Below are 12,519 nucleotides of genomic sequence, written 5' to 3' on the forward strand. Positions count from 1 at the left end.
CGGTCAATGGGATGTGTCCTGCACACTGAATTATTCTTTCATTTGCAAATGTTTTTCTCTGATTCTAGATCTGTGTTTGCTCATTTTTACCAACAGAAGTTAGGCTCCTACTCACCCTCAGAGCCTCAGAGATAGGGACACTAAGTTCCCTAAAGGTTACATTTCCACCAGATGTCTCCCATGTTTTTGAGGCATCCCTGTATTGTAAAACTAGCAAGAGATTTTCAAAAATATTTACACCTTAAAGGGGCAGAGAAATAATTTATAATTAAAAGTATTCTCAAGTAAATTCTCTAAGGAAAAGGGAGGTCAAAGTCTAGAGTCAGAAACTAGCCTGCTTAAGGTTAATCATCCATGGGATTTTCCAGGCAAGAGTACCGGCGTGGACTGCCATTCCTTCTCCAGGGATCTTCCCGACCCAGGGATCAAACCCGGGTCTCCTGCATTGCAGACAGACGCTTTACCGTCTGAGCCACCAGGAAAGCCCTATTCAAGCAGAGAAAAGTACTAAGGCCTTGGTCATCCCCATCCAGCATTCTCCACAAGCCCTTTTTAGAATGAGTCAGATGCGGACTTCCCTGGTGGTTCAGTGGTTAAGAGTCCACCTGCCAATGCAGGGGACATGGGTTCGATTCCTGGTCCAGGGAGATCTCCCGTGCTGCAGGGCAACTAAGCCCATGTACCACAACTGCTGGGCCCGTGTCCTAGAGCCTGGGCTCCAACACAAGAGCAGTCACCACAGTGAGCAGCCCACGCGCTGCAACTAAACAGCAGCCTCCACTCACCACAACTAGAGAAAGCCCATGTGCAGCAACAAAGACCCAGAGCAGCCAAAAATAAAATAAATAATAATTTAAAAAGAAAGAATGAGTCAGACTGGGGAATAGTCAGGTACCCTGGCTTCCCAGTGGAACTAAATGATTAAAAAAAAAAAAATGGGGCTTGCTAATTTTAATTTGTTTAAGCATATTCAAGAGACAGCTGCATTTTCTGAATTGCCCATAATACATAATTGGTGTTCCATAATATATAGCTAATTCTAAATCTAAAGTCAAAATTAATTCATGGACTGCTTTCTTTTACATAGAGATCAACAGAAATAGCTGTGATTCAAAATCAGGAAATCTGAGTTCTAATTCCAATCCTTTCAGTTGTCCATTTTTATGACTTTATGACTAGATATTGGCAGTGGCATACTTAGTGAATATGACACCAGAAGCAGATGATTTTTAACATTAATATGAGAAAATAATATTCAATAGTAATCACACAGTAAATAATTTTGATCCTTTGGTGAGTCTGATATAATTATTATATGTGAATAACTGTCAAGCAACTAATATACTTTAGTAAAACTGTCTAGTTTTTACATTGAGTAGAAATGCCTACAAAAGAAACAGAAACTACTAAATTATACCATTCATGGAACGTTTCCTTTTCTTGATTTATTCTTAAAGAAAATCAATAAATAATAAACTTAATATTAATTATCCAAATCCAATAAAACTGTTCATGAGTGAACTAAATTTGCACTTATTAAACAAAAAATATTGCATTTCACTGTTTCCCTATCTAGAATTTTATACATATGTCACAGATAATATCAGAACTGAAGTAACTTGAGTTCTCTTTCTTAATCACTACAACTCCTGTGATACAAATTTATACTGCATCTACTGTTGAAATACAGGAATATATAGGGGTTGGAGACAAAGTGTATTCCAAGTGAGTAAGATTCTGAAGTCTTAGGAACTTACTCTCTAAATGAATGCACGTTGCTGATTCTGTATGTGTACGAGAGACCGTGTGTGTGTGTGTGTGTGTGTGTGTGTGTGTGTGTGGTTGAGAGAGAGGGAGAGAGAGAGGAAGAAAGAGATTAATTAGGGGGACAACACTGAGCGTTCTTATATTATCTTCCACACAGAAAAAATCAGTAAAGGAAAATAAAAATATGCTCACTGGAGGCTTACCTCTGAACTGTTAAACTTCAAACAGAAATCACAGGAATTTTTTTACATTTTAGATTAGCAATAGTTTTCTTCAGAGACAGCTATTTTATCTTTTTATTTATTTTAAGCCCATAGTGATGATAAAAAAGCCGACAGGCTTTTAGTCCAGTGTTGTCATTATTTTTAAATCTCTGAATCTGATGTACTGCTTACTGTACTGCTTACAATGAGCAGGGGCAATCCCTGATCATTGCCTGAAGAGAACTCCATCACTGAACACAGATCACTGAACCTCCTTTCTTCTACTCCTATATTTTAAGATTATTTCACTTGTTAAGTTTGTACATTTTCCCATCCAGTTGGGATGTTGGGATGGAAAGATTGTAAAGCCTGAGCCCATATAACCTCTGGAATTGTGGCCAATATTGAGGCTGGCTTGGGAAGTCCACAGACTGGCACAGAGCTTCTCTCTGAAATATGGACATCAGTGGTCAGGGAATCCTTACACATGGTGGCTGTATTCACAAGTCCTCCCTTAAAGTCCTTTGATTTAAAAATTATCTAGTGCCCTGAAAACCTTCTTGTCTCTCTCCCAAGTAAGCTGAATTCAGGGTATTCATTTGTACCTGCTTTTTCATGGACCCAGCAGGCTTTCAAAATAAGCTCAAGGTCACAAAATTTTTCAGAAGTGAGACATGTGCCTAAGGGTTATCCAACAGGCACGCAAATCAGCTTTAACACTCAGGGTTCTGAGCCTGGGGCAGGTTTGTCCAACAAATCAGCCTTAGGATTAGGCTTGTGCACTTAACAGCCTCAGTGATCAATGGATTGTGCCCTCTGCCTACATGGACTCTGGGCAGTTCTTACTTTACACTCAGTAAGATGGCACTAACCCATTATACAGCATTTTGGGTGTCAACAGTCAGGGCTGCACTACGCCAAAGTATAGTTCACTCCATAAAGAAACTCCTTGCAATGCTACATTCTAAGAATTATAATGTGATTTTCTCCAAAAAAAGAATTCTGTGACTGGACCTTCCAGAACTCTGTAACTAGGTCTTCTAGTTTCTGTCTTCAAGTTGAGTGATGAACAATATAAATGGGTAATAGATCACATGTGATAATAAATTTTTTAAAAAAGACAGAAAAACAGTCTTAGTAAACACCACTGGTTTGAGAGACTGACCGCAAGTCCTCTGAAACAAAAAGTTAGTTTTTAAGCACTGAGGTTAGTTGGGCTCTGAAGTTATGAATGTGGGTCCTGACTCCCTTGCAGAAACTAGGAGCTGGGGCCCTCATCTTTCTAGATTATATTTCAAAGGAATTGCTTCTGATCCTTGAGACAAGACAGTCCCGTTCCTGGGTTGTGACTGGCACGAGGTCAGGAGATCTGCACCTCAAAGGGGCAGAGAAAGAAATTTACAATTGCGAGTTTTCTCAAGTAATGCTGAAACGCAGCAAGATCCTATGGTCTTCCCACTGACAACCTCCACCTGCCTTTCGTCTGTGGAAAAACTTTAACCAAAGAACAAGTTTAATCAGAGAACTGAGAAAACACAGAAGCAAAGAAAAGCAGGACAAAATAGTTTCGCTATTAATACTAAGCAAAGTTAAGGACTTTTCAAGTCCTTGCTTTTCAAGGGTTATAGATAACACTCTGAGCCATATCCTGTGAGTGATGTTGCAGATACTGAAATCCCTCCCAGGCAGAAGCTAACTACACGATGACCAGACTATAGCCATGACTTAAGCTGCCACAGTTCCAAGTACTGGCCTCCAGTTAACAAACTCACTCTGGAACTGAAGATTAACTGTACTTAATCACGATGACACGAGTCAGAAAACCGATGACCAATTTCAAGATGACTGTCAGAGCTGATGATGCTGTTTCTGCATGTCGCCACCGCCCTCTGTCTACGAAAAGCTCTAGCCCGCTGGAGCTGTCAGTGGGCCAGCATCTAAAATAAGGCAAACTGTCCTTTCCACCAACCTTGCTTTGAGTGGCCAGCAGCCTGATCCCACTTTCAATTACAATGATCTAAGGAAAAGGCGCTCAGAAGCTATAGTCAGGAAAAAAACTGAAGTTTAGCTTGAACTGAGAATAAAGTTATCATCATCTTGGTCACTATAAAAGTTTCCCTCTACCGTGCCTGCCTTCACTCCCCTGCCCAGTACAGGTAATATTAGCCGACTCCCTTTCTATAACCAAGCTCTGAATGAACAGCCTCTGTGTCGTATTTTTTAAGGCTGCAGCCTTAGGAAAGTACTCACTGGATCTTAGAAATTTTAAGTTTGAATTTAAATTCCTTGCTTTGAAACTAACCAAGTCTTATTTTTTGTTAACTATTAGCTACATTGTGCCTAATAACTGATTATAATTCCTTACTCTTTCCAAAGTAAACTGGATTGTTTCTTTCCTTATCTTCATCTACAGAAACAAAGTTATAAAGATTCGCCCTCCCTAATTAAAGAGCAAAGTCCTGACCACAGTTATAAGAATGTCACGGTGTTCAAGAGTTGCAGTCTTTGTTTTCTTATCTGAATCAGTTGATTCAAATTCAGTCTCCACCTTCCCCCCACCCCCTCCCAATTCATTACCAGTGGCTGGCAAGTCCTGACTCAGCCTCTAAGTGTTGTAATTGGGCTTACTTTAAAGACTTCCTGCCCACTTCCCTTAGGGAGATTTTTAAGTATTGTTTCACATCATTAGACAATAAAAGAATCACATTTCTGAAATAGTTTGAGCTCCAATAACCAATCAGTCTTTCATTAGGAAAACTTCAGAATAAAGCTTAAAAAAAAGACAAAACATTTTAGAGATCACTTTGTCAATTCACACAGCAATACATATTTCACTCTTTTCTAATCTCTAAATGTTTTCGTAATTCTACAAAGTGTTATTTCCACAACATTGTTAACAATTATTGAGGAATATAGAAAAAATAATTTTTTTTTTTTCGTTTTTGTAAGTGACAGAGTAGGATACAGCAGTAAATATAGCATATATGTCAATACCTGTCAGGCTTTAATGTGAGTCACCCAGGGATCTTGACAAAATGAGAAATCTGATTCAGTAGACATAAGAGTGGGGCCTAGAATTCTGCATTTCTTAAAAACCCATTCTTCATGATGCCCAAGGTGCTGGTTCACAGACCATACCTTGAAGAGCATCCTAGTATGCATTAGTTTATATGAAGACAATACTCAGATTTTATATATGGTTAATGCTCAGAAAAGTTGTATGTATATATGCACATATATACATACATTTAAAAAATCAAATAAATAAAACCAGACTGGAAACACTCCAAATATTAAAAGAGATCTGGGGTCATGGGTGAGTTTTTATTTTTCTTTTTCCTCACAAATTTCCTTAAATTTTCTTGCAATGACTGTAACTTTTTCTGTTGATGGAGAGCTTTTGCTCTTTATCCTTTCTGTTTTTTTTAAGCAAAAAGGCACATCAAGTGCTAGTGATGACCAACAAGAATAAGATCAGCAAGTGGAATGTAATGATTCTCAAAGTTGATGGAGGCTGTGGACAAAGGTTAAGAGGCTGACACTTGCCTGATCCATGGCAGTTATGTGGCTGTCATATGTGTCTTTGGCCACTTGAGTGGTCAGCTGGCTTCCAAAGTCATTGCTGTGATCCATCCACATAAGACAGTTGTATATGATCACATATTTGGTGAGGTGGAGGTAAGACCAAAGATCCAAGAGCCAGTCATTCTCAGAGACTTGGCTTTAAATCAAGTTGGCATTGAGGATGCCCAAGCTTCCATTTGGATTTACTCCCAGGACACTATTAACTGAAGATTCCTCAGCTTCCATCCATGACAGGGTTCTGCTCAGGGATCAGGAACACCTGTGAAGCAAACCCAACAGGACTTCAACTTATTACTTTCTACATCAGGGAGACAGCTTTTAAAAGACAATCTATAAGCATATTGTAGGCAGTTGGCAGGGAGGTTGATAAGTAGTTTAAAAATAATTTTGACTTAAAGGAAAGAAAATTAACCCAAACATTTGGATTAAAGGAACTTGACTGACTAGAATAAATACATTTTTGAAAGAAAGGAGATGAAATGAAAATTCTCTTATTCTGCTTTTCTGAGATGACAAGGGTGTCAGATTTCAAATCCCAGAGGGCAGCTAGATTAACCTGACAGGTCCTAAAGAAAGGACTCCAAGCTCATAGCTGCCAGAGAATCAAGCAGTCTGTGAATCCCCTTCAAAGGCTGTCAAGCACAGGGCCTCTTAGACTTAGGATCAGTCTTATCACAAGCTAGGGAGAAGGGGGGGCTATTACTAAGGAATTTAAGGAATGTATTTACTGATCTATTAAATGTTGGGAAAAGCTAGAAATAAGCCTCTTCTTTCAAGAATGCAGAAAAAAGTCCATAAAAACCACTTGTTTAGGATCTATAAGTTTTTTTGTGTTGTATGCCTTCTGACACTTTTTATTAAGTAAAAGCCTAAAGTGAACTAAACAATAAGACAAACAAAAATAATCATTAACCTTGAACATTTGCTAAATGCCAAGCACTGTTCAAAATATTTTTCATCTAACTTAATCCCAGGAAAAAACCCTGTAAGGTTGATACTATTTATTATTCTCATTTAACAATTAAGGACCCAGAGGCACAAAGAGGTGAAGCACTTGCCCCAATGCACATGGTTATTTAGAGGTGGAGTGGTTTCAAACCCAAGTAGTTCAGCTCCTGAGTTTGCTCCATCGAGAAGGCAATGGATACTACTGTTTTGGGTCAACTTTAAAGAGGCTTTTTGAGAATTCGCTGGAGATCCAGTGGTTAGGACTCAGCATTTTCACTGCTGAGGGCACAGGTTTGATCCGATTGGAGAACTAAGATCCTGCATGCCAAGCAGACAAAAAACAAAAAGCAACTTTTTCTTTGCCTATATTCAAAGCTCAACCATGTGGGGCACATGTTGACTCTCAACAACTTATTAAGTCAGATCTGAAAGTTGTTTGCTATGTTAAACCTCACATTGGAGCCAGGCAGGGTTGTTAGATAAAAAGATAATTCATTTCATGGAGTCTATATTACCTTTTTGACCTACCAAGCAATTTCGAGCACAGATGAGCTCTCAAGATACTTAATTCCACTCAAGTGAAGGTCACAGTGGCCTGAGAACTGCTAGGGGTGAGTCTCCAGGCTACAGGCCTGGCCAGACTCAAAAACACCAAGGTGATCTTAACATTTATCATAAACATGAGACAGAAAACCCAGGCTGCCCTCACTCAGCTCTGACTCCCTAGAACTAAGTCCTGAAGGCCATCCCCAAACTTTTACAAGAGAAATGACCAGATCATATTATCTACTTAGTAAGCATATGGAGTAACTAGCTGTGTGACCACTTGACCTCGAGGTCTAGGTTGGCTCATCTGTAAAACAGGGATGTATCTTACCTGTCTTGTCTGGCAAGAGGTGGGTCAGACCACATCTGAGGGTCTGTCAAGCTCTAAACTGAAAATAAGGGGCAAAGGAGGAGTCTGGGAGGGGGCCATGTTCAATAGTTTTACTCCTCAAGAGTCAGAGTCCCCACTTGTTTCATTAATTCCTGCAGTAACCAGATACTCCTTCAGTTCATCAGATCATCTCGAGAGGGTGCTCTGCTCCTCACACACCTTCAAACCAGGCCCCACTACTAGAGAGTTAATAAAGATGGTGTTTAACAAAAAATTTAAAAAATAATAATAATAAAAATGAGTTGTTTCAATAGCATCAAAAGAATTTTTTTTTCCCCAACAGCATCAAGAGAGATGTATTTTTGATTCGGTCTCGACTACAAACCTTAATAAGAAACTCTGAATAAGATATAGTCATTTTATGGCAAACTATACATTTCTATCTACCTTTACCTGCAGTATTTCAAACATTAAAATAACTAAAATTTTCACATTAATGGCATTTTTACTGAACTAAATTAGATACTTTGGGGTAAAGTCCTTTAAAATGGCATTTCACTTTCAAAGTTTTGCCTTCCGTTTTCCTCCCTTCTTTTTGCTAGCGCCTCTTTTCTTCTCAACCCTTGTGTTAGTCGCTCAGTCGTGGTGGACTCTTTGCGACCCCATGAACTGCCGCCCTCCTCTGTCCATGGAATTCTCTAGGCAAGAATACTAGAGTGGGTTGCCATTTCCTTCTCCAAGGGATCTTCCAGACCCAGGGACCGACCTCTGGTCTCCTGCATAGAGGAAGTCTTAACACTTAAATGTGAAAAAAAGAAAAGAAGAAAGATGTGCGAATCAGAAGAGTAACAAAAAGATTTTGTTTACTGACTGCTTTGTTTTACATTTTATTCTTCCATTTCTTTTTACTTTCTATTCCAGTTTTAAAACAAGCCTCTCTCCCCAGATATTCCCACCTCCAGCCCTGGGCAAAGAGCCGACCTCAAACTTCCCTTCTGCTTTCAGGTCTCATAGAGAAATGGGGCGGAGGCAGAAAAGTGACCAAGTGAAAGGAATTGCAAAATAAGAATTAACAAGAGTTTCTTATTTCAAAATTCCCGCGTTCTACAAAACTGAAAAAAATATTTCTTTCCCTCTTCTAAGGTCGCCAGACCGTCACAGTATTTAAGCCACAGTATTTAAGGAGGTATTTGTTGCTTACAGTTCTTCAGTCTGCATTGGGTGCCGTGAGCCTTCCTGGAGAGCACGGCCAGACTCTGAAAATGTTCTTGCTGTTTTGTTAATCACAGATTGGAGCTTCCGGAAGCGCATTTTCTCGATAAGCGCTGTTTCACCGTCCCCGAGCATTCCCCGGGCTCCTCTAGCCCACCGAATCTCCTCCGGGTATCAGGTCCGTGAAACGATCCTCTCTGCGTGGACACGGGTGTTCCTCTTTGTGCCGAGAGCGCCGGCTTCTGCAGGGATCCGGGCGCCCCCGCAACGCGCCTCACTCCCTGTTGGTGCGGAAAGTGACCGCGGTCATGGAGCGCTCCTCCGTCAGCGTGGTCAGGCTGCCCTTCGCCCAAGCGACCTCCAGGACTTCCTGTGTCACCTCATAATCCAAGACGCGCACGAGCAGGGGTTTGGGAGCTCCAGAGGGAGCGTCTACACGGCTGCCAGAAATTCGAATTTTCCGTGGAAAGAGAGGAGGAGAGCAGTTGGGTGCCTGGTCTTGTCCTTCCGCCTTGAAAAGGTCCTCCTCATCGGCCACCTCTTCCCGCGCGGCGTCCCCCTGAGTCCCCAACCACCTCTCCGGGTGCAAAAGAAAGAGCACTTTATCTCGGACCCAGGAATCACAGTCCGCGTTCTCCCCCTTCCCGCCGTCCTCGCGGGCGCCGCCCTGCCTGCGGCTCGATTCCGCCGCCGAGGGATTCGGGGCGCCTGGGGCCGAGGGAGTCCCGCACCCCGCCTCGCGTGCAAACAGCCGGGAGCGTTGCTCGCTGCGGGGCGAGTCCGCGAGATCTGGAGCCCCGCGGGGACCCGGGGCCCCCATCCCAGTATGAGGGCCATTCATTCGGTGGTTCTTCCACGGAATTTTGCAGCGAACGCCAGCGGAGCTCCGGAAAGCGCGGGACCGACGGCCGTGGGCGTGGCCTCGCGCGCCCCGCCTCCCGGGGCTAGGACTGGCCACGGCCGCTACGGTGTTCCGCCCACGCGCTCCGGTATTCCGGCCCTTTAAAGGCGAAAGCCTCCGCTCCCAAACACCGCCCCCAACCCCGCCCCTTCCACACCCCGCACAGCCTCCCCTCCCCCGCCTCGGATCGCACGTCTTCTTACCTGTGATCCTAGCCCTGCAGCCGTGGTCTCGTTTCCGAGTCTCTCCGCTCTTTCTTCTCCGCTCTATACTAACTTCCAGCCCATCTCCAGATACGGTAGACACGTGGACTGCACACAAGCCTCCACTTCCTCTTCGAAATGCCAAGCATAAAGTATGCCTTCTTTCCAAGGACTCTCCTTGGAGTGAAGGAAGAAGGAAGTAAACAAAAAACACTAATTTAATCAGGTTCTTCTGATAAAAGTTTCCGTGACTCCGAACCCACCCCACCAGGTTGCCAGGCTTATCGAATGTAGCTAGAAATGTGGAACCCTTTGAGAAATGGCTTTTGGCCATATTTGTTGTTCTTCCACTGGAATGCGGGAATCAGTAGGACAGTGGTCACACTGGTCTTCATTTTGGTTGTGATCTTGCTTGTTCCAGGAAGGGGCATTAGTGCCTTTGATCAAATGGAAATAAAACCAAACCGCTAAAAGAACTTCAGGATTTAAAATTTTGTGTTCATTTTTAAAGTTTCACATTTCACTACTCCCCTACCTTCTCCCGCCCCGCAACGAACACACACTTCTCTTTAACCCCCAAAATTAAAATACATGTATATGAATCTATGGGTAGACTTTCAGAATCTACTTATTACCAGGCCCTCTGAATTGTGATGCTAGAGAAGACTCTTGAGAGTCGCTTGAACAGCAAGGAGATCAAACCAGACAATCCAAAAGGAAGTCAAGCCTGAATATTCATTAGAAGGACTGATGCTGAAGCTCCAGTACTTGCCACCTGATGTGAAGAGTGGGCTCATTGGAAAAGACCCTGATGCTGGCAAAGATTGAAGGCAGGAGGAGGTGGGGGCAGAGAATGAGATGGTTAAATAGCATCACTGAATCAATGGACATGAATCTGAGCAAACTCTGAGAGATAATGAGGGACAGGGGAACCTGGCTTGGTGCAATCCATGGGGACGCAGAGTCTGACATGACTTAGTCACTGAACAGCCCTAACAAGGTCCTCTGACACGCTTAACTTTGCTGAAGATTAATGGGGAGAGCTAGGTAACAGAAAACAAAACTTAGTTTCTGATTTCCAGTTCAAACTTTGTTTCCAGGTCCCTGCTTTATTAGAAAGTGCTCACTGTTTTCCTGTCTGCTTTAGAAAAATGACTGCAGTGGTGGAAATTCCTACCTGTATTTGAAGGACCAAGTAGTATGGTGAAAGAGATATTTTGGAAAGAGAGGACCTTCTGAGATCTGCCAAGTCATTAAAAAAAAAAAAATGTACAAAGAAGTAAGAAAACCTGGGTCATACCTGACTGATTTGATACCTGACCTGGGGCCAGTTACTGCTAAATTGCAATTAACTGAAGTTTTTGAGTGTTTTAGGCACTCTATATATTTAAACTCATTTATTCTTCACAACAAACTAAGGAAGTCACACTATTACCATAGTTTCCTTGAGAACTTTGAAGAACAGAGAGGTTAAAAATCAAGCACCAATGAACAGTGGAGTCAGGATTCTCACAAGTTTAAAGGCTTGATCCCATTTTATTAATAAATTACTTTCCTGTTTTCAACCTGTGACTTCATGTTCTTTTCTGTTCATCTGCTTAATCAGCCATCACTGAACTTATACTAAATGTCAGACACTATTCTAGGTGATGGGGACATGGAGGAAACAATTGCTTGCCCTCTTGGAGTTTTTATTCTTTACATGAGTTACATACATTGAATCCTCTGTCCAAAAATAGGAGATATTTATTAAGTTAACTTTAATGTATGTGAAAATCAACTGCAGGTTAATGCCTTCCCTACTCTCAAGGATTCTATTTGGGGAAGGGCTTACCAAGACCCTCAGCAAGCCTCATGCTAGTGGTCCATGTACAACATTATGAGAAACATTACCAAAGATAATACTCTAGACCAGAAATAAACTCTAGGACTTTGTTAAATTTTCTGCTTTCAAGTGGCAATAAGAACACTGTGTTTTCCTTCCTTGCAGGAGTATTGGGAGAATTCGAAGAAGGTGTCTGTATTCTGAGGGAAGTATAATGTAAACCACAAGATTTGTAGATTTCAAATTTTCTAGCCTATGGGGATTGGATGAGGGATTACAGTGGGGATGGGGAACAGGGAAAATCTATTTGCTGAGGAGTGAAGCTGACTCACCCACCACATAACACCTGAATTTCCAGATGTCAAGAAGTTGTGTATTAATGCATAGAAGAATATTAAGAAGAAATGTCAAATAAATTAAACCTCAATGAAAGAATGTCTAAAAAGAATATAAAACAAAGAAATAGGCTGCTTGCCTTTAGGAGAATCGTGTCTGCTGTTCTTTAATATCTCAAAGTGCATAAAAGCCTGATAAGGGGTGCTGGCAAACTGAACCCATTTACTTCCCTTCTGAATGGCCACCAGGTGCAAAGAGCCAACTCATTCAAAAAGTCCCTGGTGCTGGGAAAGATTGAGGGCTGGGAGAGAAGCGGGCAACAGAGGATGAAATGGTCAGATGGCATCACTGACACTATGCACATGAGATTGAGCAAACTCGTGGAGGACTGGGAAGCCTGGCATGTCACGGTCCAAGGGGTCGCAAAGAGTCAGACATGGCTTAGCAACCAAACAACAACAAACTTTAAGGAAAATAGATTTTGTCCTAAAGATATTAGGAGCTGACAGATTTGTTGGGAAAGTGAGAATACCAGACTTTAAAATGGATAGAGATCAAAATTGTTGCCAAGGGAATAGGGAGTTGGTGCAATAGGAACAGATTTCTTTGCTGGACTGTATGAACTCCAGCTCTCACATCTGCCCCCATGGCACTTACTGAGG

At 41.9% G+C, this 12,519-nt stretch overlaps 1 protein-coding gene across 1 annotated transcript; it reads right to left on the reverse strand.

Annotated features, from left to right (window-relative positions):
* Nucleotides 1-1,411: 1,411 nt before the first annotated feature.
* On the reverse strand, nucleotides 1,412-9,484 carry C27H6orf141 (chromosome 27 C6orf141 homolog). The gene is made up of 2 exons (XM_020894223.2): nucleotides 8,582-9,484; nucleotides 1,412-5,814 (listed from the first exon to the last, which is right to left on the reverse strand). The coding sequence occupies exon 1, from the start codon at nucleotides 9,431-9,433 to the stop codon at nucleotides 8,867-8,869; it is 567 nt and encodes a 188-aa protein (XP_020749882.2). The 5' UTR covers nucleotides 9,434-9,484; the 3' UTR covers nucleotides 1,412-5,814; nucleotides 8,582-8,866.
* Nucleotides 9,485-12,519: the final 3,035 nt, after the last annotated feature.

The sequence above is a fragment of the Odocoileus virginianus genome, chromosome 27 (assembly GCF_023699985.2).
Source record: "Odocoileus virginianus isolate 20LAN1187 ecotype Illinois chromosome 27, Ovbor_1.2, whole genome shotgun sequence".
Lineage (NCBI taxonomy): Eukaryota > Metazoa > Chordata > Mammalia > Artiodactyla > Cervidae > Odocoileus > Odocoileus virginianus.